Source organism: Macaca fascicularis, chromosome 14, assembly GCF_037993035.2.
Source record: "Macaca fascicularis isolate 582-1 chromosome 14, T2T-MFA8v1.1".
Lineage (NCBI taxonomy): Eukaryota > Metazoa > Chordata > Mammalia > Primates > Cercopithecidae > Macaca > Macaca fascicularis.
The window spans coordinates 8,148,641-8,174,152 of NC_088388.1; the positions used below are offsets into that span (position 1 = coordinate 8,148,641).

General features: G+C 52.6%; 1 protein-coding gene across 5 annotated transcripts in view; it reads right to left on the reverse strand.

Annotated features, from left to right (window-relative positions):
- Positions 1-293: 293 nt before the first annotated feature.
- The window catches only part of PACS1 (phosphofurin acidic cluster sorting protein 1), a 174,679-nt gene continuing 149,460 nt past the window's right edge, over positions 294-25,512 (reverse strand). For all 5 annotated transcript variants that reach the window (XM_065527919.2, XM_045370573.2, XM_045370574.3 and 2 more), the window contains exons 10-24: positions 25,369-25,462; positions 18,425-18,505; positions 15,076-15,191; positions 14,799-14,934; positions 13,468-13,572; positions 12,675-12,781; positions 11,809-11,963; positions 11,506-11,616; positions 10,206-10,308; positions 9,670-9,712; positions 6,766-6,808; positions 6,334-6,469; positions 3,392-3,618; positions 2,028-2,147; positions 294-1,896 (exon numbers count right to left, since the gene is read on the reverse strand). In XM_065527919.2, coding sequence (XP_065383991.1) covers positions 1,781-1,896; positions 2,028-2,147; positions 3,392-3,618; positions 6,334-6,469; positions 6,766-6,808; positions 9,670-9,712; positions 10,206-10,308; positions 11,506-11,616; positions 11,809-11,963; positions 12,675-12,781; positions 13,468-13,572; positions 14,799-14,934; positions 15,076-15,191; positions 18,425-18,505; positions 25,369-25,462 — 1,693 coding nt within the window. In that variant the 3' untranslated portion in view covers positions 294-1,780. The remainder of the gene's footprint in view (positions 1,897-2,027; positions 2,148-3,391; positions 3,619-6,333; positions 6,470-6,765; positions 6,809-9,669; positions 9,713-10,205; positions 10,309-11,505; positions 11,617-11,808; positions 11,964-12,674; positions 12,782-13,467; positions 13,573-14,798; positions 14,935-15,075; positions 15,192-18,424; positions 18,506-25,368; positions 25,463-25,512) is intronic.

The window sequence follows — 25,512 nt, forward strand, 5'->3', positions numbered from 1 at the left end:
AGATGGGGAAGCCACACTCAACACATCACTGCCTTGGGAAGTGGGATTTGGGGATGGTGGGTCCTGGGGAGAAACGGGCTTTTGGTGTGGAAATGGCATCTTTCCTGTTTCCGACCTCTGCCTGCCTCATGCCAGGTGAGACACCTTCATGCCTGTTTCCATGACTGAGAACATGGGAGTATGCTTCTTTCCACCCACGTTCCTGGCGGATTTTCACCGGAGTTGGGCTGCACTGTGGAGAAGGGGTTGGGCGGCTCCTGCGGCACAGTGAGGGGGCACAGAAGCCCAAGGCAGTCGGTAAGAAATCACCAATTTATTGAATGAAAAACCCAACATCAACTCAAGTCTCTCCCACCCCCATCTCCTCTCTCTGGCCCAGGAGACGCTCAGGACAGCAGGGCTGAGCCCTGGAAAGGGCAGGAGGAGAGCTTGGGGGAGGTATGGAGAATGAGAAAAACACTTTCAAAATGGAGTTCTGTGCAAAAACTTCTGGGAAGGATTGAGAGAACAAGAGAAAAGCTCCAAAGGGGCTGTGGGGTGCAGAGGGCCGGGCTGAGGGGGCGCGGAGGGCTGGGCTGGGGGACGCGGAGGGCTGGGCTGGGGCCCTGTGTCCTCAACCACTCCTGAGAACATGGACGGTCAAGACTGAGGGGCTCAGACCCCCAGTTGGTGAGAGGGAGGTGACAGGGAGGGAAGGAGCCTGCTGGAGGGAAACCTGGCTGGGAGGATGGTTCTGGGCCCAGGCTGGGGCCTAAGGAGGAGGAACAACACAGCAAGGAAAGGCAGACAAACTGACACAGTGGCGGGAGGGAGATGAATGGGAGATGAAATGGGATGTCTGAGGGGCCACAGATAGCATGTATGGTGGTGGCGGTCTGCCTCCCATCTCTCCAAGTCCAGGCAGAGCTGTGCTGGGTGAGGGGCTGGGAGACAGAGGCAGGAGCATCATCAACAAGGGCTGAAGTCGTGAAGACAGTGACTGGTGCACAGCGTGTGTCACATGGTACAACCAAAAGACTTGGTGTGCAAAGAATCAAAGAAACACTCAGGACACACACGACATCTGCAGGGAACCTGGGGGTGGTGAGGAAGTCGTGCACGGGTGGTGGGAGAGACTGTGAGGCCCCTCTGTCCTCGAAACACTGTGTCACCATAGCAACAGGGTCCTGGAGGTGGGGGAGCTGCCTCCTGCCCCTGTGAGCTGTGGAGCAGGGGTCCCGTGGGCTCAGGGTACCCCCTTACCCTCCCTTGGGAAGCTCTGGGGCAGGCGGAGAACCCCACAAGAGTGGAAAGTGGCCCTGGGTCCTGCTGGAGGAGGCAGAGTGAGTGGATCTGGCAGCTGCGTCTTAGAGGGCACCCTGATGGCTGGAGGGGCCAGGGGAGGACTAGGCTCTCCTGCTGGGGACCAGGATTCCAGCTTTCCCATTTCTGGGAAGGAAACTGATACCACAAGAAGGAGGTTGGAAGTCGGATGAAGGAAGGCCTGGAGTACGCAGTCCCGGGGACTATGGGTACCAGAAGGCAAAACCATCACGCCCTGGGCCTGGAGCAGGAGGGAGAAAGGGAAAAGCAGGAACAAGGAGGGGCTGCGCAGGGATGGGTTGGAGGGGAGGGGAGGGGAGGCGTCCCTGTGGCAGTGTCCTTTGGGACCTGGGCAAGTGAGAGGCAGACCCTGGTGCCAGGGAAGGGATGCTGGGCCCGGGCCTGCTGGCCTCCCCCTGCCCGCAGGCGGTGAGGCTGGTGGCAGTGCCAGGAGGGAAAGTGGCTGGGAGACAGGGCCTCAGGTGGCCTTGCTGCCACTGAAGAGTCCCACTGGAAAGTGCTTGACATGGGTGGGCCACTGGGCTGCCAGCTGGAAGAACTTGATGTCACTCCACTCGACCCCATCGATGGACACTGGGGGTGACAGGGAGAGGAGTGGTGACCGAACTGCTCAGGCCATCTCCCCAGGGCCCCTAGGGAAGGGCCATTGCCTGCCTCCCTCTCCAGTCCCTTTCTTGCCCTCCCGGCCCTGCCCGCCCTCGCACCTCTCAGCATAGTCTGCTGCTGCTTGGCTGAGCAGATGAGGCGGCTGATGCCTTCAATGACCTGGCTCTTAGAATCCACCTCCTTTTCTCGTGGTTTCTTGCTCAGGAAGATGGTGGGAACTGGAAAGCAAGCAAGGCCACCTGTGTCCCAGCCCCTGGGGAAGCCATCACCCCTCTCCTCCCCAGGCCCCACTGTTCCCTTCTTCCTGTGGCGAGGGGAGGTGATCTGCAAAGCAACCCCTCCTCCCTGGCACTGGGCTGTGGGTCAGGATCTTCAGGTTCCTGACCCGGTCCCAGCACTGGGCTGGTGACTTTGGCTAAGGTCCCACTCCTCCCCCTGGGGCTGGATATCTTCGCCTGTTCAGCGAAGACCTTGGTCCAGATGGTCTCTGAAGTCCTTTCCAGCTGGAACGTTCTAGGCAGCCTGTGGGGCAGGGGCTGCCTCCCTATCAGGCATGCGCTCTGTGCAGGAGCCAGTGGAGCATGAGTTTGTCCTCACGCTGCCCTGGGGATGCCAGAGAGTGCTCCCCGTTCCACTCCCACTCCAGAAAGGAAGCAAGGACAGGGAGGGCACTGCTGAACCCCTTGCAAGTTTCCGTGCTGCAGGCCGTGGGTTTTGGCTGTGGGCCTGGCACAACCCTGTCTGATCCCCCTTCAGGGGAACTCTGCAGAGGGGAGGCACACACAGAAATACGCACAGCTCCTTTGGAGCACCCAAAGGTGGCAGGGTCGGGGTCATGCCAGCGCTGCAGGTGCACAGCCAGTTGTGGGTCCCTAGCTGACACCAATGGTGGCAGGCACTGTGCAGCACTGGCCTGGCCGTGGGGGTTCCTGCCTCATTCCCATGCACAGGAGCTGGGCCAGCTCCAACTCTACCTCCAGCTCCTTAATCTACCCCTTCTATCCAGAATGGACTGTATGCCCCTTAATCCTGAAAACACAACCACCTCCTTTTGCTCATGAAGCCTCTTTGGAGCGGCCTCCAGGGCTGGGTGCAAGTGCTCTGCTCCTGCGTCACAGGGACCCGGAGCTGTGGTACAGAGAGGCCGCTCCCTGTCTGCAGTCCTTCCCAGACAGCAGTGGCCAGAAAGGCCCCCTTCAATATAGAGCGGCCGCTGCCTCAGCCCCTAAAGTGCTTTAGCTCAGCAGAGTGACCAAGCAACTCTGCAGCCTCGGTTTCCTGTATGACGGAAGGAATGGCCTTGTCCCTCAAGGGGAGGTGGGACTGCCCCCTGAACCCCATGCCAGACCATGGGATGCTTCTTCATCCCAAATATCCCAAAAGCAGATTTATTTTCAGATCCTGAGAGAGGAGACAGGAGGCCTGGTGGCCCCTGGTCTTCCCTGGCCTTGGGGGCACTTACCTTTCTTGTTCTTTTCTTTGGTGACCACAGTCATGGCCATGGTGCCAGAAAGCTGGGCTTCCCCACTATGGGGCAGGCGGGACACCTGCACTGAGCGGAAGACACTCTTGAGGGTGTTCTTCGAGCTGGCGTCCCTCTTGTCGCCATCCCTCCTCCGCTCCCCCGGGTGGCCCAGCCAGTAGTCCACCTGGAGGCCGATCACATCCCCATATGGGCTATTAGGGCTCCTGAGGAAAGGAACAAAGAGGAGAGGTCAGCTCTGCCTTCAGCTCCCAACTACATGGGCCCAATGGGGTAGGGGCCACGCCAGCCCCCGGGAGGGCAGGCTGAAGGCTGCGGCTCTGTTCCCTCCAGACACACAGAGCAGCTCATGTGGGAGAGGGGAATCAGGTTGATTGGAGAACAAAGCAGGGGAAAATAAAGGCCCAAGTCACGAAAAGGAAACTGAATAAAAGCTTCACAGGATGATGAGGGCAGCAGAGGAGGAAGCTTTATGAAGGAAGAAAGTGTGTGTGTATGTAAGTGCATGCGTGCACATGCATATACACACACATAACGCACGCGCACACACACACGCACACGCCCAGCAGAAGCCCCTGTGGGCGGCTCCAGTGCAGCCTCAGGACAGCAGCTGGTGCCACCTGACCTGTAGCTTTGTCCTTTTCATGGCACTCTTAGCTCAGCAATAATTTTAGCTCCTGGGAAAAGGGCTGATGTATCTTGAAAGGAGGTGTCAGACACAATAGGTACACGGGCTAGGAAAGTCATCTGACTTTTCTCTTTCTGCCTCATTTCAGAGGTTCCATTAAAAAACAGGATTAACTTGGAAGGGAAGGAGGTGGAGGGAAGGGTTGTTGCCAAGGCTGCCCAAATCCATGCTGGACAGAAACCCTTCTGCTGAGCGGCGAGATGAGAGAAAACGCCTCCAGGAGGCCAGGAACCTGAGGTCCCCAGAGCAGAATCTGGCCGAGTACTTCCTCCTTTCCTCTACTGTTCCCTCCAGAAGACCCTGGAGGGAAGTGCCCTGAGGAGCAAAGGGTGAGGGAGACCAGGGACTGGGATTCTAGCTCCGGGGCAGGCCTCGTGCCACCCAATACCTCACTGGCACTTCAGGGGAAGTCACCGGCCAATGCCATCCTCTCTGTTGCTACAAGGAAAGGGAAGAGGGGAAGGTGGAAGGCAACAAAATGGGGGAAGGGAGGAAGGCTGCTCCCTCCCAGTGCTGACCATGCCTGCTCTCCTCACCTCAGCTTCTTCTTGTCAGGAGCCCACCCCTTCACCCTCCCTCTGCCCCCTGCTCCTGGACCCTTGATCTAAACTGTAGATACTTGACATCCTAAAGACATGGCCTCCCACTATATCACCGCTTCCAGTGGTCTCAGAGATTCAGCCTGAACCTGAGCTCCGCTGCTTGCTCCCGCTCCGGCTGCAGCACCTGAGCAGGGCCGCCTCACAGTGCCAGGCGCTGACACACATGTTCTTTTTCTCTTCTTTTTTTTCTCTTCTTTTTTTTTTTTTTTTTGAGACGGAGTCTCGCTCTGTCGCCCAGGCTGGAGTGCAGTGGCGCTATCTCGGCTCACTGCAAGCTCCGCCTCCCGGGTTTACGCCATTCTCCTGCCTCAGCCTCCCGAGTAGCTGGGACTACAGGCGCCCGCCACCTCGCCTGGCTAATTTTTTTGTATTTTTAGTAGAGACGGGGTTTCATTGTGTTAGCCAGGATGGTCTCGATCTCCTGACCTCGTGATCCACCCGTCTCGGCCTCCCAAAGTGCTGGGATTACAGGCTTGAGCCACCGCACCCGGCCTTCTCTTCTTTTTTAGAGGCGTGGATTGTTTCCTTTAGAGAGGCCCTCTGACTGTCACCAAAGGAGACAATCCACATCTCTAAAGAAGAAGAAAAAAGGAGGACACTAGAAAGGACAGCCCAGGCCGGGCGCAGTGGCTCAAGCCTGTAATCCCAGCACTTTGGGAGACGGGTGGATCACGAGGTCAGGAGATCGAGACCATCCTGGCTAACATGGTGAAACGCCGTCTCTACTAAAACATACAAAAACCTAGCCGGGCGAGGTGGCGGGCGCCTGTAGTCCCAGCTACGCGGGAGGCTGAGCCAGGAGAATGGCGTGAACCTGGGAGGCGGAGCTTGCAGTGAGCTGAGATCCGGCCACTGCACTCTAGCCTGGGTGACAAAGCAAGACTCTGTCTCAAAAAAAAAAAAAGAAAAGAAAGGACAGCCCAATCCACGTCACTATGTGGCCCAGGCCTAGCTTTGAACTCCTGGGCTCAAGCGATCCTCCGGCCTTGGCCTCCAGAGTGACTAGAACTACAGGATGAGCCAGTGCGCTCGGTTTCCATGTTCTTATGTAACCTGCTCCACAGTCCTGCAAGGTGGCCATTTCACCTCTCTTCATTAGATGAAATTCAAGTTCAGTAACCTGTCCAAGCTAAGGCAGTGGACAGACAGAAGACAGAACCACTCAAATCCACGTGTGTTTTACTTCCCAAGTGTCATGCTCTTTCTACCACCTGGGAGGTCCCATAACAAGACACTTGCACAGCACTTTACAGGCCTCTCTGCCAACACTGTCTCATTCAGCCCAATACTGTGAAACAGGGCAGAAAGTGTCCTCCCATGACCAGGCCGGCTAGTGACATGTCTCTGAATTCTAACTTTAGTGTTTTGGGGTTTTTTTTTTTTTTTGGAGAGATAGGGTATTGTTGTCACACAGGCTACTGTGAAGTGGCATAGTCATGGCTCACTGCAGCCTCAAACTCCTGGGCTCAAGCAATCATCTTGCCTCAGCCTCTGAGTAGCTGGGACCGAAGGTGTGCACCACTACGCCTGGCTTCCTGTGGCTACCTTCTAAGCCCATATGCCTGTCACTGGAATCAGCTGGGTGGGCCTGATGGAGGGCATGGCAGGACAGGTACGGGCAGGAGCCTTACCCCACGATGGCCAGGGCGCTGCTCATGGATGGGGAGGAGGGAGGGGTGGCTGTGGCATCTCGGCTCAGGCCCGAACTGGAGGGTGGTGACGTGGAGGGCACAGTAAGACTGACCACAGGAGAATCATCCCCATCGCCTGTCAGGGGACAAACGACAAACACAGTTGGCCAGAGGAAGCTATCCCTGACTCAGTGGTGGGAAGGAGCCGGGGTTCCTCCCATCCCATGGCCTGCTTTCCTCCTTTGGCCCCAGGCTCCTCCCCACCTCCCCCAGCCACAACTGCAGCGGGGGAGTGAGGGCACCCACAGGCTTCCTGCTCAAGCTCTGACTTCCCTCAGGACATCCAGAGCTTAACTTCTGGCCTACTGGACTAGAGGGAAGACAGGGAGGGCACCAGCCTCACTCCACAGAACAAGGAAGCCCTAGGCTCACCTGCTGTGGAGGGAGAGTCTTCAACCAGACCCACCTTCACCACCTGCAAGGAGAGAAGAGGCACTCATTAGATCCTCCTATTACAGCAGGCATGTTCTGATCCAACCAGAAACAGGTGGTTGGCACAAGAGCCATCACTACACATTATTTTATTGTCGGCTTTAAAATCTTTGCAAATCTGGGCCGGGTGTGGTGGCGTGGCGCCTGTAATCCCAGCACTTTGGGAGGCTGAGGCAGGAGAATCGCTTGAACCCGGGAAGCGGTGAGCTGAGATCGTGCCATTGCACTCCAGCCTGGGCGACAGAGCGAGACTCCATCTCAAAATAAATAAATACGTTAAATAAATAAATAAGTAAATAAATAAATCTTTGCAAATCTGGAGCAGCCCAGCTGTAGAAACAACACAACATAAAACAAAACAAAAACCTAGTTGCAACAATGAGGTGGGGCAAGCGAGACTTTGCAGCTCTTCTCTGGGGATAAAGAGCTGAAGGCAGGAACCACTGTGATGTCCCGATCTCGTTTCTCTAGGGTCCTGTGGGCAGAGGGCCTAGGAAGATGGCTCTGTCTCTGCCAGGTGGGAGTGTCTATAGGCCAAGTGGATGTGCTAAGCTGTGGACACCAGCCCTCTCCTCTCTGGTCTTACTGGAATCTGGAGGAGTACTGAATGGGGGTGAGGGGATTCCTTAGGAATTTTCTAGAGAATTCTGGAAAGGACAGCCTGGGCCCTCTAGTGGCTAGAAAAGAACACAGTCACAGACTAGGTGAGCATCCAGGCTGTGGTCTGAAGTGACAGGTGAAGTCCTGGGCCCTATCACCTGGGCCCAGTCCCAAGCAAAGAGGCAGCTGGGCTGGGAGTCCAGAGGGCTGGACCCTGGTGGGGCGAAGTCTACCGCACAGGCCTGCAGGTGGTTGCCTGGAGGCTGCTGTGACAGCAAGGCTGTGTTCGCTGAAGTCTGTCCCGATTCTCTACACACCCTTCTTTTGATTCCCGGAGAGGAACAAATTGCCACTCTGGGGCTTCCTGGCTACAACACCCCTTTTCTCCTTGTTCGCCTGGCATTTGATGAGGTTGCTAGCTCTTTTGGTTTTTAATTTGTTTTAAATTTGTTATCTCTCTCTCGGTTGCAAAGCCTGAGTGAGCAGCAACTCACAGCTCCACGAAGATGTGTCAAACCACCAGCCGCAGCTATGGGCCATGGTCCTGGGGCCTGTAACGTGGCTATGGGAGCAGCCCAGGGGCTAACCGGGGAGTGGCTAGACTGCAGGATAGGAGGCTCTGCAAGGCACGAGAAGGGGCTGCTGGATTTCCCCAGCTCAGGTATCTCCTGAGATCACTCAAGACATCCACATCTTGGATGTGCAGAGAGCAGGAAGAGCACGGAGCTAGGCCCCATCATCCACATGAGCCCCTCCCTGTCTAGAAGCTACAAGGGAGCCTCAAGGAAATTACATAAAAAGATACAAGCTGGCTGGGCATGGTGGCTCACGCCTGTAATCCCAGCACTTTGGGAGGCCGAGATAGGTGGATCTCTTGAGTCCAAGAGTTTGAGACCAGGCTGGGCACCATGGCGAAATGCCATCTCAGCAAAAAAATACAAAAATTAGCCGGGCGTGCCGTGCGCGGTGGCTCATGCCTGTAATCTCAGCACTTTGGGAGGCCAAGGTGGCTGGAGCATGAGGTCAAGAGATCGAGACCATCCTGGCCAACACGGTGAAACCCTGTTTCTACTAAAAACACAAAAATTAGCTGGGTGTGGTGGCGTGCACCTGTAATCCCAGCTACTCGGGAGGCTGAGGCAGGAGAATCACTTGAACCTGGGAGGCAGAGGTTGCAGTGAGTCGAGATCATGCCACTGCATTCCAGCCTGGCAACAGAGTGAGACTCTTGTCTAACAAAAAAAAAAAAAAAAAAAAATTAGCTGGGCGTGGTGGCATGTACCTGTGGTCCCAGCTACTCTGGAGGCTGAGGCAGGAGGATCACTTGAACCCAGAAGGCAGAGGTTGCAGTGAGCTGAGATCGTACCACTGCACTCCAGCATGGGTAACAGAGTCAGACTCCATTTCATAAAAAAATTAAAAATAAAGATAAAAGCTGGTTTGGAAGGGAAATGCAAAGCTCTTGTAAGTGGAAATCGGAGTTTTCGGTCCTGCTCCGGTGCCATGCTCCGGCCCCTGGCAGGGCTGCACAGCTTCCCCGGGCCCCTCCCTAGGTCAGGCTGAGCCTGTGGCCCAGCTGCTGATGAACAGATGGCCAGCAGCGCACTTGCCATCAGAGACATCCACGGGGTTCTTCCTTGACTTTCAAAGTTTACTAGTATAGAGATTTCTCCCCAGCTAAATAGAAAAGGAAAGAAGAAAGCCGTCCTGTCAGTGGCCTATCCAACCATGAAGACAAAAGTATCTGTTTTCAGACTTTTCTGAATGCCGCCTTCCACTACTGCCGAGGCAGCTCCCTTTCCCCTGAGCCACGTCTGGACATCATTCCCTGGGCAAAGGCAGCAAGGTCAGGGCCTGGTGTAATAAACAGGAGTCACCAGTGATGGAGCCAGCAACAGTTTGTGATTTGGAAAAGGTGGACACTAAAAGGGACAGCCCAATCCACGTCCTGGCCCAGGGTTTCTCCACCTCCGCACTACTGACACTTGGGGCCAAGCCATTCTCTGCTGCGGGACCTCCTGTGCACTAGAGGATGACCAGTGGCACCCCTCGCCTCCACCCACTGGCTGCCCCCAGTATAACAACCAAACACATCTCCAGACACTGCCAGGTAGCCCCTGGGGGCAAAATCTCCAGTGTCTGGAGAACCACTGTTCTAGGTGAATCTTTCGTTTTCCTGCGTAAGGGGGAACAGGAAGACCAGGAGAATGGGTGGGGTGTCGAGCAGAGGGAGTCAGTACTCACACCAATGAAGGGAATAAACTTCTGATAGGAGTCTTCATCAGGGCTGTTGGGAGACACAGGAGAGCGTCACAGTTAGTAGGGGAGACAGGGAGGAGTGCTGGGGAATGGGCCTTTCCTGTCTCACTGTGGCTGCAGCGGAGTCCAGGATGCTGTGCTGCCTCCGCCTGTCACATCCCAGGGCGGCACGGGGAAGGTCTGAGACTTGGTGGGCATGTGGAGCTCACAAAATGAGGGCAAATGACCTGATCATGCAAACTACGCTCCCTGCTTCCCACGTCTGAGTTCCAGCTATGAGGATGGGCTGCTTTATACTGAGGGGCAGGCAAGGAAACTGATGAACTCAGGCTCCTATGGGTGGAAGGCTCTGGGCAAGGAAGGAGTGCTGGGGAGGTGGCGGTAAAAACCACTCACATCCTTTTGGGTTCCTATGAAGGAATGTAGAATGTGGAGAAGGAAAATGTGAAAAACAAGGAAGACCCAAGATTCCTCTAACCCACCCAACCTATTTTTAAGAAACCCCTCAAAGTCAAACTTACAACTTATGCCGGCAGGTCAGCATGGCTTCGGCCACGGGAAGTTGGTGTGTCGTGGCCGCCCCGTTGACGTACTGCATCACCCGCCCCGCCACGTCCAGTTGCTCTGCAGAAAAGCCAAGAGATCACTAACTGCCCCACTGACTTCAGCTGGCAAACCTGCAGACCCTCTCGGAGAGGGCTCCCTTCCTGAGACCCGTCAGACTCTCAAGTTGAGTGAAGGATGGGGCTTTATGGTCCTTCTGGTTTGAAGGAATTATGAGCCCAAGGATGGTCCTCTCCCTTCCAATCTTTGCAGTTCCTCGAAGCCCTGCTCTTTCTTGGGCCACTCACACCCTTCTCATGCCTACTTGCTCCTGCCTGTCCTTGCGCATATCCATCTGGTGGCCTGAAGGAGCCTCACCCCACCCCACAGACCTTTGCCATCACCTCCTTCTCAGCTGCACCAGGCCCTCACTACCTCTCAGCCTGGAAGAGCTCAACCTCATTCTGATACCTGCCACCTTTATTTTTTTATTTTTATTTTATTTTATTTTTGAGACAGAGTTTCACTCTGCTGCCCAGGCTGGAGTACAGTGGCATGACGAGTACAGTGGCGTGATGAGTGCAGTGGCGTGATGAGTGCAGTGGCGTGATGAGTGCAGTGGCGTGATGAGTGGTGGCGTGATGAGCGCGGTGGCGTGATGACACTGCATCCTCAACCTTCTGGTCTCAAGCAATTCTCCCACCTCAGCCTCCCGAGTAGCTGGGACTACAGGCGCACACCACCATGCCCAGCTAATTTTTGTAGAGACGGGGTCTTGCTATGTTGCCCAGGCTGGTCTCAAAACTCCTAGGCTCAAGTGATCCACCCACCTTGGCCTCCTAAACTGCTGGGATTCCAGGTGTGAGCCACTGGGCCCTTGACCCCTGCCACCTTTATTTGATATTCAAGAAAGCACCTGGTTGGTGTGGTGTTATTCATTTATCAAGTGACTGTTTCGTCACTTGACTGCTATTCTCTGCTCCTTGTATTTCATCTCTACAACTAGAGATGCCCTGCCCACTATGCCAGCATGGCCGTTGTTGCTTCCAGATGAACAGGAGCAGAGCAAATAGCAGAGGATGAAAACAGGCAGAGTGGAGGGGCTGTGCACAGTGAGCCTCCACTTAATAAACACTTATGGAAAAATGAATGGGCAGAGTGACCGGGAAGGTGAGAGTTGCAGGGAGGAAAGCAGCATGACCTCGGCCTCCTTCTGCAGCCAGGCTGGCACCTGTGGACCCCGGGGGTGGAAGTAAGCTCCTTACACGGGGCCATTACCTGACACTGGTGGCTCCGAGCGACTGAACAGATCTCTCCAACCAGAATCCAGGAAGGAACTACTGTATTTACTGTCGACTGACCCCAAGTATTTGGCCACAGGGTGAGAACCTGATAGATGGAAAACCAGAGGTGTTGAATTGGTCAGGAGATGAGACAGTGTGGGATCAGCTGTCCCTGGTCATGGCCTTGGTTTTCTTGACTGTCCCTTCCTAGGTCCCAACCCCACCATCCTGTTCCAGACAAGGTATCTGTCTACAGAACCCTCATGCCCGATGCCCTCCTGGTGTCGCCCGTCTTTACCGAGGGGAATGATGAGGAAGCGCATGTAGCCAAGCCAGTCGGAGGTCTTGTTGGCCAGGGACTTGACAAAGAACCTGAGGATGGAGCTCAGGTAGCTCTGGCCTCCCACAGCAGCCACCTTCACTGGCCTCGGCATGGAAGAGTTGCAGTTGCAGCTGGGGAGGAAGGGGAGTGTCATAGCAGTGCTCAGGCGGTGCCAGGACCCTGCCCAGTGGGTGGCCCAGAGCTGACTTTCTATGATCTCAACAACCCACAGGGGAAAAGCAAACTAATCCACAAAATAAAACAAGACAGGATCATACAGGGAATAAGCCACAGTGCTTTCACAACCAAGAGGAAAATCCGGGGTCAGAGGGCATTGCCCATGAAGCAGAGAGAACAGTTGAAGCTAACACAGGGTGCGTGCCCCCAAGCCTGGAATCCACAGTTCTCTTTTACAAGGGCAAGGGACTTGGGCCTTTTAAGAAGGCCCTAAGGATGGGGGAAGCACTGACTTGAGGGTGGGGGAAGCACTGACTCTTGAATGTCTACCAGCATGTTGCAGTTGGAAGGAATAAAAGATCTTTTTAAAACCTGTGTGTCCTCTCCATCATGGGTTAAAGAGGATAAAGCAAGTCAAGGCATGGCAGGAGTCCAGGCAGGGAGGCAGGGAGCACAGGAATTTATATTTCTACCCCTGATCCTCTGGGGTCTGCAGGGGCCTCGAGCCTCATAGCCTGCTGCCGCCACCCCCCAAAACATGCGCCCCTCTGCAGATTCTTAGTCTGATGAGGCCAAGAGGGTCTATAATTGCTTAGAAGTCAGGGTGGGAAGATGAAGTCAGAGGGAATCCCTAAGGGCAGGAGAGCGGAGGCCAGAGCCCTTACTAGCGCTGGATCCGGGTGAGCAGGGCGGACAGCACAGCCTGGACCTCCACGGTGGAGCAGGTGCACACCACAGGCTTCCGCTGGTCCTGGAGCAGCTCAGCCACATACTGAGATGGGGAGGGAGGAGAGCAGGGACACAGGTAAGAACACATCACTCCTTCACAAGGGCCAAGAGGCAAGCGAGGCCCAGACCCGAGCTGCAGGGCCCCTGTCCTCTGCAGTTCAGACTGAAGCTGGGCAAAGGCAGCCAGGTCTCCAGACTGCCAGTAAGGAGAGGGTGGGGCTGACCCACGAGACACGCAGAGTGTGAGAGATGGGAAGGCTTAGGGGGTTTCACATGCTACGACACTCCAGGTGTCCCTGGCACCAGTGTCTAAGTCAGGTGGACAGCGCTGAGGGAGCAGGCAGGGATGCTCTGCCCTGCTGACCTGCCTTCACAGGGGCAGCCCTGGAGGTCACAGCCAGGTGCTTCTCGAGGGGGCCTCCATTCCGCTATGCTGCCTGACGCTCCTGGCGCCCTGGAGGAATTACTGTTGCTTTTTGTTTGTTCGTTTTTTAACATATAAGGAAGCTGAGGTACAGCAAAGTTAGTGACTTAAGATCCTGCAAGTTGGACAATGACAGAAGTTGGACTAGAACTCAGAGTTCTGGGCTCAGTTCAGAGCAGGCGGGGGCTGATGGAGGGGTGAGTTTCCCATCTCCCCACGCAATAGCATGGAGGCCACACTGACAATGCACCCCGGCATTGCCTGCCCTCCAGGACCCCACGTGGTCTCGCAGTTTCAGCACTTACCTGGCCCTGCCAGTCAGTGGTGTTCACCAGGATGACATTTTCTGGAAGGGCTGCATCTGACACCAAGATCTGATTCAGCTGGTCATATACCACCTTTCTTGGAATCTGCAGGAACAAAAGTGTCTCTTGTTAGGGAGTCCCCAGGGAGCCTGAGGACAGGGCTGCTGGACTGGTGCATGGGGAGTCCCTGGACCAGGGGTTTTCAGAGAGAACAGATACGAGGCCTTTGGGAGGGAGACTCAGTCTCCCACTGGCCAGACCACGATGGAAAGGAGGAGAAAGCAGCAGCAAAGCGAGTCCTTAGAGGACACACGGAGAGAAGGAACAAAGCCACAGTGGTTGTCCTGCCAGGGCAGGTGGAGAGGGAGGTGCAGCAAGCCTCGTGGATGGGAAACAGTGCGGGTGGCAGGAGGGGCAGCAGCATAAGAACCAGGAGAGGAGAGGCAGAGGGCGGCCAGCAGGTGCTCAGAGAAACGGAAATGAGGGCAGTGGGGAGAGAAATAATGAGAGTGGCAGTGAGTGCTGTGTGGGGACCTGCTGTCTGAGGGAACAAAAGGTATTTCAGGAACAGTGATTAACAAGAAGGACAATACCTCACCCCAGGCACTGGGCTATTCTAGTCTCAAGTTCATTTTCAGCCATGTAATAGCATGGAGCTCAGGAGGCCACACTGACAATGCACTTGATAAGTTATCAGGGGAATGAACAGGCTGGCTGTTTAACCCTAGCAGAACTGAACTGTGTGAGGTGTGCTGGGAAAATCCCTGTCCCAGATCTCTGACACCACAGGCCTTCAAAAGGAGAACACAATTCCCAAGGCCCAGTTGCTTCTGACTTCTTCTCCAGCCCACTCTCAGGTCCTTCCATTGAAATAGTTTAATATTGTTGGCTTCTGGGCTTGAGAGCACGATGACCGACCACAGCTCCCGACTCAGGTCGGGAGCTCGGGTCAGGGTGTCCCATGAGATCCAGAGGCTGCTGTCCTCTGCAACAGCGGATTCATGGCACAATCTCCAGACTGACGTCTGATGGAGGCAGAGACACCAGTGGTGTGGAATCGACACTCGCAGCCGGACAGGCCGGGACCACACAGCGTTTTTGGCTCCCGTGCCTGTGCCCTAGAGGTCGGCGTGGAAGCCAATTCCACACTGGCAGTAAGTAAGGAATATGGAAGACCTCTCTAACTTAGTCTTTCTTCAAGAGTTTTTGTTCAGCGCATTTCCAAGTATTCCTCTTCTCTCCAACTAACTGTCCAAGGAAGCCAATAAAATAGAGCCTGAAGTTCAGGGAATCTCAGAGGGTCCTGGTGTTTTGGGGGGACGCAGAAGTACCTGCGTGCTGTGGCCCAAATCTGGGGAGCGCTCGCTGTCCGAACTGTTGGTCCTCTCACTCAGGGGCTTGGAGAGCTGCCGCTCCTTCAGGGGCGTGCTTCTCTTCTGCCGGGGTGTGTGCACCCCTTCCACTTTGCTGCCAGGGAGGTGGAGAAAGGGTGGTGAAATAGCCCCTCCAACCCCAAAGCCGCTGCCAGCTCCACTTTACCTCAGCCCCAAAGCCAACACTGAGCACAGCTGCAGCCTGTACCCTCTGCTTCCTTTCCATCTGCAGTACCTGGGGGAGGCAGAGCCCTGGAGATCTGTTTTGCTGGACTTCATGGGAGTTTTGACTTTCTCTGGCACAACCAGACTCGTGCTGGCATCTCCAAACATGTCCTGGTCGGTGATTTCCTACCATGGAGGAGAGGAAACAGTGAAGATGACCTCCCACTCAGTGACCACCCAGGAGCCTCCTTGGACTGGCCAGGCCCCATCACCATCCTGAAGAGAGTTACTCATTCTCTTTTCCTGAAAGCAAGTGGTCCTAAACCTCCTGCCTCAGGTGAAGGAAAATCGCCACTGTTCACGGTGACTGAGTACAGCCCATGGGGGAACTGTATGCTGCAATCCAGTAAATATCCAGTTACAAACTACCTGCCAGCAAATGAAGAGTGGACTGATGACCTGCTGTCTCCAGGAGTGAAGAGGGGACCCCTAGATGCATCTCCCTGGCACCCTGACCGGACCTTATCTGGTCTAGAAGACCAGAGAGGACCATAGCCCCATTTCTCACCTTGGCCAAAGCCAGCTGCATCTCCCTTGAGATTCTCCCTTCCTTCCTCCTCCCCACACCACCACTGTCTGTCCCTGCTTTGGCCACACTCTCACATCCACCCTCTTTTTTTTTTTTTTTTTTTTTTTGAGACAGAGTCTCGCTCTGTCACCCAGGCTGGAGTGCAGTGGCCGGATCTCAGCTCACTGCAAGCTCCGCCTCCCGGGTTCACGCCATTCTCCTGCCTCAGCCTCCCAAGTAGCTGGGACTACAGGCGCCCGCCACCTGGCCCGGTTAGTTTTTTGTATTTTTAGTAGAGACGGGGTTTCACCGGGTTAGCCAGGATGGTCTCGATCTCCTGACCTCGTGATCCGCCCGTCTCAGCCTCCCAAAGTGCTGGGATTACAGGCGTGAGCCACCACGCCCGGCCACACATCCACCCTCTCTATCTTACCTTCTGAGCCCAGGCCTTTGCCTTTCCTCAGATCATTTTTTTTTTTTTTTTTGAGACAGAGTTTTGCTCTTGTTGCCCAGGCTGGAGCACAATGGTGCAACCTTGGTGCAATCTTGGCTCACCGCAACCTCCGTCTCCCAAGTTCGAGCAATTCTCTCCTGCCTCAGCCTCCCGAGTAGCTGGGATTACAAGCATGTGCCACCATGCCTGGCTAATTTTGTATTTTTTCTTTAGTAGAGATGGGGTTTCTCCATGTTGGTCAGGCTGATCTTAAACTCCCGACATCCTTTTTAATTTTTTAGACAGGGTCTTGCTCTCTTGCACAGCCTGGAGTGCAGTGGCATGGTCTCAGCACACTGCAGTCTTGAACTCCTGGGCTCAAGTGATTATCTTACCTCGGCCTTCCAAGTACAGGTGCATGCCAGCATGCCTGGCTAATTTTTTGTATCTTTTTTTTTTTTTTTGTACAGATGGGGGTTTTTCCATGTTGCCTGGGCTGGTCTTGAATCCCCAGGCTCAAACAATATGCCTGCCTCAGCCTCCCAAAATTGCTGGAATTACAGGTGTAAGCCACCACACCTGGCCAAGTCTGATTCCTTAGTGGGGCCTCTGAGGCCCGCCATGACCCAGCCTGGGCCACCTTTCTAAATTAATCACCCGTGCCTCCTCCCCTGGCCCACTACCTCCCTAATGCTCCAGCCCTCAGGAAGGACTCTGCTCTCCATGCAGGCTGCGTACCTGCCTACTTCCCTGCCTCTGCCTTGTCTTTATGTTTTCAAAATGCTTACTGAGGGCATAACTTCTATAAAATAAGAAGCACAAATCTAGAATAGTCAACTTGAATTTTCATGCAAATATGCCCCCAGGTGACCATTAACCAGATCAAGACAGAACGTTCCAGCACTCCTGAGGGCTCCCTATGCCCCTCCCCATCCCTTGGGTAACAAGTATGCTGACGTCACTCTCATGCATTAGTTTTGCCCGTTTGTGAGTTTCACAGAGCTGGAATCCTATGGCGTGCATTTTTTGGTATTCGGCTTCTTTTACTCACTCAACATTAAATTGCTGAGATTTGGCCAATCCCTGAAGAGTTTTAATCAGGAAGTGACACAATTGGAATTTAATTTTGAAAAGGGCACACTTGGCCGGGCGCGGTGGCTCAAGCCTGTAATCCCAGCACTTTGGGAGGCCGAGACGGGTGGATCACGAGGTCAGGAGATCGAGACCATCCTGGTGAACATGGTGAAACCCCATCTCTACTAAAAAATACAAAAAACTAGCCGGGCGAGGTGGCGGCGCCTGTAGTCCCAGCTACTCGGGAGGCTGAGGCAGGAGAATGGCGTGAACCCGGGAGGCGGAGCTTGCAGTGAGCTGAGATCCGGCCACTGCAACTCCAGCCCGGGAGACAGAGCGAGACTCCGTCTCAAAAAAAAAAAAAAGAAAAAAAAGAAAAGGCCACACTGTACTTGCCACGTGCAGTACGGACCACATTGGGGCCACAGTGGAAGCTGGATTATTCAGATTACTGGTGAACTAGAAAATATAAGTTAGGGTAGTGAGTTTCAAATTAACCTTGAATCAAGCCTAAATATATAAGATCTTTAGTCTTATTTACTATAGAAAACATAAGGCTAAAATAATTCTGTCACAGATTCTAGTCAACTCCTAGCAGGTCCCACCGTGAGGCTCATCCCTAGATAGCATTCCGTAAAGTTCTCTGCTCCTTCCCCACAAGGGTCCTGCCTCTGGTCCCATGGGATGAACTTTGATGTAACCTGCAAAGCCCAGCTCAGACGTCGCTTCCCCAATTTGCATCCCTAGTACCTCCCTGGGACTCTGCGGAGACCCAGGGAAGTACAGGGGATACAAACTGTGGCTCGCTCATCTTTGCATCTTCAGTGCCCAGCACAAGCAGGTGCACAGTAAATGTGTGTGCAATTCAACATGTAAAAAAATTGGGCATCCCAACCAACTCAATTCCACTTCACTGGGGCTTAGGCCTGCACTCCTGGGCAGCTCCAGCACCTCTTAGTACACGGACCAGTACCAGTCAGAGACTGAATGTTGTGGGTTGCCTGGCTGCAGAAAGAGCAATACCCAAGGAGGAAGGGACGATTTTCCAGGGAGAATGTTGGTGACAGATGGTGAGAAGTTTCCCCAACTAGCATTTGGTCAGCTCTTATTAAAGGGCAGGACATTTCTGGTATATTAACTTTGAGAGCAACTCGGTGTCTACACCAGGTAGTATGTTACATTCCACAGGTAAGTATTTCAGGAGAAAGAGAGCGCAGGACATTCATAAGCCTGTAGATTTAGGTGAAATTTCTAGGGTGGTCCTGAGGGTCCTTCTGCCTTTATTTCTAAAGGGACAAACACTATATTTGAAATAGCTGAAACAGGAAACTGACCCATACATACCAGAGTGTCTGTTTCAGTCAAGCTGTCATCTTGGTTTTTAATCCAAGTAGATTTAAATTTTTCTAGAGCAGCCAATTCCATCTGCAAAAATTATAAGAATTGGTTATCACTGATCCAAGTAACTACCACTTTAATTTGTTTTACTAGGTCCCTATGAAACTTAAAATACTTTCATTTAATCTCAAACCTCATAAAATCTTCAGGGCTTTTATGTTATGTGCGGGGGGCGGGGGGGTACATTTCTGTGAAAACTAGGTTTTGGAGGGATCAGTTATCTTTGTCATCAAGTCAGTAACACAGGGAGATTCAGAACCCAGAAATTCTGATTCCCACGAGATGTCACTAGGGAAGAGAAGCTCAAAATTTAGATGGCTTTGCTACTGCATCCATCAAGTCTTTGACCCTGGATCCAGTGAATACCCTTGCCCAGGAAGGACACCAGGAAGGACTCCTTTGCTTGCCAGAGAAAGAAGCATGCTAGGTTCAGGTGTTTGATTTTGAGACTAAAGACATTCACGGTAGCCAAATGCTTTTTGCCTGGTGGGAACATCCAGAATACCCTCTAACAGGATATACTAAGCAGAAAGGCACCCAATATTAAGCCATTTAGGTGTAAATTAATTCTCCATTTGTCCCCAACTCTTATTAGCATTTCTCATAAATATTAAAAATTTCCTTTGCAAATACAGATACATAACCAGATTTTCATACTTGTTAATACTGCTTCTTGCTGTGCAGACAGCAATTCAAAGTCACCAGCGGTGACTTTGGGTTTGTAGGTCTTAGATGCGGGGAAGGTACTGGCTTTAGTGAATCTTTTTGTTTCTTGTAGGGAACCACAGGAGACAGAAAATATAAATGATATCCCACTTCCTCCCAATGACTCAAAGTCCTTTCTCTGAGTCAATCATATAATACTCAGAAGCATCAGGCTAGTAAGTTCAGGGTCACCTAGTAAACTATGGAACAAGGATCACCACAGCAGTCTCCTTATGCCACACTTTAAACCAGGGTTCCTCCACCTTGGCACAAGTGACATTTGGGGCTGGGTCATTCTTTTTTTTTTTGTGAGATGGAGTCTCCCTTGGTTGCCCAGGCTGGAGTGCAGTGGCACAATCTCGGCTCACTGCAAGCTCCGCCTCCCGGGTTCATGCCATTCTCCTGCCTCAGCCTCCAAAGTAGCTGGGATTACAGGCGCCTGCCAACACGCCCGGCTAGTTTTTTGTATTTTTAGTAGAGATGGGGTTTCACCTTGTTAGCCAGGATGGTCTCGATCTCCTGACCTTGTGATCCACCCGCCTCGGCCTCCCAAAGTGCTGGGATTACAGGCGTGAGCCACCGCGCCCAGCCGGGGCTGGGTCATTCTTTATTGTGGGGGTCTGTCCTGTGTACTGTGCGATGTCTGGCAGCATCCCTGGCCTCTACTCACCAGGTGCTGGTAGTGGCAACTCTCCACCCCCTAACTGGTGACAAACAAAAATGTCTCCAATCATTGCCATATGTCTAGGAGGCAAAATCATCCCCAGTTGAGAATCCCTGCTCCAGGCCATTTGCTGGACTAACTCAGCAAGCCTGAGCTAGACCCTGGGACCCCAGATCTTCAGACGGTTTGGCTTGCGTAATGGCTCACAGCCACAGAACAGGTTGCTTCCAGATTGCAGAGCTAGCTCATTTACACCTTGTCTATATGATCAATGTTTTTTTCTTTTTTTTTTTTTTTTGAGACTGAGTCTCATTCTGTCACTCAGACTGGGTGTAGTGGTGTGATCTTGGCTCACTGCAACCTCTGCCTCCCAGGTTCAAGTGATTTTCCTGCCTCAGCTTCCCGATTAGCTGGGATTACAAGTGTCCACCACCATGCCTGGCTAATTTTTGTATTTTTAGTAGACATAGGCTTTTACCATGCTGATTGACCAGGCTGGTCTTGAATTCCTGACCTCAAGTGATCCTCCTGCCTCAGCCTCCCAAAGTGCTGGGATTACAGGCATGAGCCACCATGCCCAGCCTTGGCCATGGAAAAGCTCTGGTTAGACCTGAGACTAAAGATAATTTCACTCAGTTTTGGATCTCAATATGACAAATTAGGCCGGGCGCGGTGGCTCAAGCCTGTAATCCCAGCACTTTGGGAGGCCGAGGCGGGCGGATCACGAGGTCAGGAGATCGAGACCATCCTGGCTAACACAATGAAACCCCGTCTCCACTAAAAATACAAAAAAATTAGCCGGGCGTGGTGGCGGCGCCTGTAGTCCCAGCTACTCGGGAGGCTGAGGCAGGAGAATGGCGTGAACCCGGGAGGCGGAGCTTGCAGTGAGCCGAGATCGCGCCACTGCACTCCAGCCTGGGCGACAGAGCGAGACTCCGCCTCAAAAAAAAAAAAAAAAAAAAAAAAAAAAAAAAAAAAAAAGACAAATTAATTAAACATGTTTTAAAGAGAATGAACTGGGTGATAACACAGGTCTGCCGGGAGGTTTTAAAGTAGCATGCCTTGTTGTTAAGCCCTATGACAGCTACAGTATTGCTTCCATGTCAAGGCTGCAACATTTAGTAAGATCTTTATTTACCCCAGCTTTATTAAGCTATAATTGACAAATAAAAATTGTATATATTTACAATATACAACAGGTTTTGATTTATGGATACACTGTGAAATGATTAAATCAAGGTAATTAGCATATCCATCTCCTGATAATATCTTTAACTTAGACTGGGCTTAGAGGACACCTGCTGGCTATTTACTAGCTCTTCCAGATGTCCCAAATAATCCTCCTGGGGACAAATTCCTAACTTCTCCACATTTCTGTTCCTGCTTCTATAAACACTAAAGCACTTTCTCTCCCCCAAGGATGCTGGAACACCAGCAGGACTCCAGCTGTGTCTGACCAAGTGTTTGGCATTGGACGTGGATGAGGCATCACTGGAAGTCCCAGCAGTCTGCACTACTGTGCCCATGGACAATGTCAGCTGCTGAAGGGTAAGAGTGTAAGCCTGTGTCAGAGAGAAAGGGGCAAGAGCGGTAATATGTAGGCTATCATTTCATGAAGGACTAGGCTCTAATGCCATTATTTATAGTGCTGTGGAAATAGCGACTTAGGCAGCAGGCAGTCCTGGCTGAAAGTCTGCCTCTGTGGCTGCCCTAACTGAAGCACTGTCAGAGCTCATTGTTATCAGCTTGGAGAACCAAATTATGTTGCCACTGTGTGCTCAAGTCTTGGGAAAATTCAACAACTGGAATAATTTTTATCAGCAGAAATTCTTTCTGGTTCTAGCGATAAACTGAATCCTCTAAAATGTGGGGAACAAAAAGCAAGATTAAGAAAAATAAATAAATAACAGTGCTAGGAAACCAGGGAAGAGAGGATACAAGTTGAGGCGGTGTGTGCACGCCTGCCTACATGTGCACAATCTCGTGGTTTTTCCTAAACCATTCAGAAGTTCTCCATTTAAGAGCACAGCCTTGTTCTGCTGTTCCCAAAGTGCCTTTCATACCAAAGGATTCCAAAGTTCCACACCCACTTCCAGACATACGGGGTCCTTCAAAATAGAAATATCAGCACAGAACCAGCAAAGTGAGTCTGAAACCTGGCCAAGGGAACCAGAATTTGAAGGACTCACTAAAAAAACATCTAGATTCTATCAATTTTAGGAGTCCAAAACTGAAACGGCACTAAGGAATTATAATAATAAGAGCAATAGTAGTCGGTGAGCAATGAGCAGTGTTCTGTATGCAGTAAGTCAGTCAGGCACACCCCACACGGCAGTCTGATATGCACGATCCTGTTCCATCTCCTCACTACCTTGGCAGGCATGAGCTTTAACATGTTTCTTGCAGATGAGGAAGCAAAGGCGTGGTAACATGCCCAAGATCACACAGCCAGTGGAGTGGTGGAGTCAAGACTCAAACTCAGAAGCTCCACTCTGTCCCAAATGTGTTTTTTGCTTAGACAGGGGCCCTTAGGCCACCATATTATAAAGGCTGACACTCAATTGGCTTTTTTTTTTTTTTTTTTTTTTTTTGAGATGGAGTCTTGCTCTGTCACCTAGGCTGGAGTGCAGTGGCGGGATCTTGGCTCAATGCAACCTCTGCTTCCCAGGTTCAAACAAATCTCTGCCTCAGCCTCGTGAGTAGCTGGGATTACAGGTGTGCACTACCATGCCCAGTTAATTTTGTATTTTCAGTAGAAACAGGGTTTTGCCATGTTGGCCAGGCTGGTCTCGAACTCCTGACTTCAAGTGATCCACCCGCCTCGGCCTCTCAAAGTGCTGGGATTACAGGTGTGAGCCACTGTGCCTACCCTCAATTAGCTTTTGAGCCAAATGGGCTCCTACACCGACACCACAACCTTACAGATGAGGCACCAAGGCTCAGTGTGTCTAGGTAATTTTTTCTGTAAGTTTTATAAATCAGGTAACCAACATTTATTGAACACCCACAGTGTTAGGTGAACACCTAAGTGCTTACTGCTTTTGGGGCACTGTCTCAGTTAGTAATTTAGTTACATTAGGGCACTTGCTCTATATTCCTGGAACACTGAGAAACAGTCCTCCCTCAGCCGGCTCCCAGGTTTCTTTCTAGAGTCATCCCATATAGTTCAGAAGGAATTTGCCTCTCATGGCCAGGGGTTGGGTCATGGCCAGGGGTCGGGTCTGCCCATGTGGATGGTGTCAATTCAGCAGGGCCATTCAGCAGTTCCATGTGAGGAAAAGCATCTCCAAGCCACATCCTAAACACTAATACTAAAGAAAGTGAGATGGCTGAGTAAACACTGCACTCCAGCCTGGGGAGTAGAGCAAGACCCTATCCACCCCCCTTAAAAAAAAAAAAAAAAAAAAAAAAAAAGGCTGGGCACTGTGGCTCAAACCTGTAATTCCAACACTTTGGGAGGCTGAGGCGGGTGGATCACCTGAGGTCAAGAGTTTGAGACCAGCCTGGCCAAAATGGTGAAATCCCATCTCTACTAAAAATACAAAAATTAGCAGGGTATGGGTGGCACGTGCCTGCAGTTCCAGCTACTCGGGAGGCTGAGGCAGGAGAATCGCTGGCACCTGGGAGGTGGAGGTTGCAGCGAGCCGAGATTGCTCCATTGCACTCCTGCCTGGGCGATAAGAGCAAAACCCCAACTCAAACAAAATAAAATAAAATAAAAAATAAATTTGAAAGGGTTTTTTTTTTTTTTTAAAGCTAGGTCTCCTCAGTTCTTGAATCCCCATGAACCCGGCCTGGAACGGCGTCTAGGGTGCAGGGTCTGCAGGGGCAGGCCTGCGGTTTCTCTCAAGGAGGAGTCTGTTTGGGCTGCAGTTTCCCACGCATTTCCTCACTAACGCCACGTGGGGCGCTGTCCTAACCAGGAAAAGTGGTGCGCTGGGAGAGAGCCCCATCTGGTGGCAGCAGGCAGAAGTGCAGCCAGGGGATGCACCAAGAGACAGTGGTTTCCAGGACGGGAACCTGCCCTTTCAGACCTGTGCTTTTCAGTGGTGGAGGCCTCCCCTGTTTCCTATCATCTCCGCACAATTACTACCGATCTGCAGGGCGAGTTTGGTATTCCCCCTGGTGAACAATGACTAGGCTTCATCTGCCAGTAAAGCAGGTGAACAGGAGGACTTAAAGGACATGTTTCTTTGATCTACAGAAAAGACTGGGCTTTGAAGGGCAAACCCTAAGCTGGGCACTCACATCACTACAACGCTCACTTTACAACGCTCACTTGCCTTCCATTGTAAACGAAGGAAGAGCAGCTTCCTAGGGTCTGAGGTTTCTTCAGCCTCACCCCCACCCCTGCCTGCGATCTGCTGAGGGAGCAGGACCTTTCCTAGGAGGGATGGAGCAAGGCCCAGGTCGTGGCTCCGGGTGTTACAGTATATGCCTCCTTTTCCCCTTGCTCACCAGGAAAAATGGAAACCTCTTGACTAAATTATAAACTTTCTCGGGGCACTGCTCCCCTCTATGGATTCTTGGTCTCATAAAGCCTACTAGGGCCTCCTGAGCACATCTCAGTGGCTCCCCTCCTCTCCATACCTGCTCCTTCCCCAGCCTGGTGCAGGGCCACTCACCACTGGCCAAATGCCCACTTCATGCCACACTCTCAGCTACCACAGAACGCACACGAAGGGAGAGGTTTTTGTTGAGACAAAGTCTTGTTCTGTCACCCAGGCTGGAGAGCAGTGGTGCGATCACAGCTCACTGCAGCCTCTGCCTCCTGGGCTCAAGGGATCCTCCTGCCTCAGCCTCCTGAGGAGCTGGTCTACAGACGTGCACCACGTCTGGCTAACTTTTGCATTTTTGCTCAGGCTGGTCTCGAACTCCTGGGCTCAAGTGATCCACCCGCCTCGGCCTCCCAAAGAGCTGGGATTACAGACGTGAGTCACCGCACCCAGCAGAGGGGGAGGTTGTATGTGTTCTGAGAGGGAAGGCTCTGGGCCATGGCAGCAACAGACCAAAAGAACAACTCAGCCTGACACAGCAATGACCCCAAAGAGCTAAGCTCCCAGTCAGACTGAGGGGAAGAAAACTGAGGTTGAAACAAGATGTGGTCACTTTTCTTTTTTCTTTTTGAGGGAGTCTCGCTCTGTCGCCAGGCTGGAGTGTAGTGGCTCAATCTCGGCTCACTGCAACCTCTGTCTCCCGGCTTCAAGTGACTCTCCTGCCTCGGTCTCCTGAGTAGCTGGGACTACAGGTGCATGCCACCACGCCTGGGAAATTTTTGTATTTTTATTAGAGCCTGGTTGTCACCACCTTGGCCAGGATGATCTCGATCTCCTGATCTCATGATCCACCCGCCTCCGCCTCCCAGAGTGCTAGGATTACAGGCATGAGCCACTGTGCCCGGCCAATGAGGCCACTTTTCTAAGGTCACAACATGAGCCCTGATCAGAGACGCAGAGGGTCGGAGTGCCGAGCCCCGACATGGCATGGTCCCGCCCCGCCCCGTAGCCGCAGTCTCGCTCACAGGGCTGGTGGTGTCTTTTCCGAGGCTGCCCTTGCTGTTGAGGCTGCCAATCTCCGTCTGGGAGCTGGACTGCGACATCCCCTCAAAGAAAGGCCTGTGGTGAAGAGCACAGCCAGGGTCAGTGCTGCCAGGGCTCAGAACAGC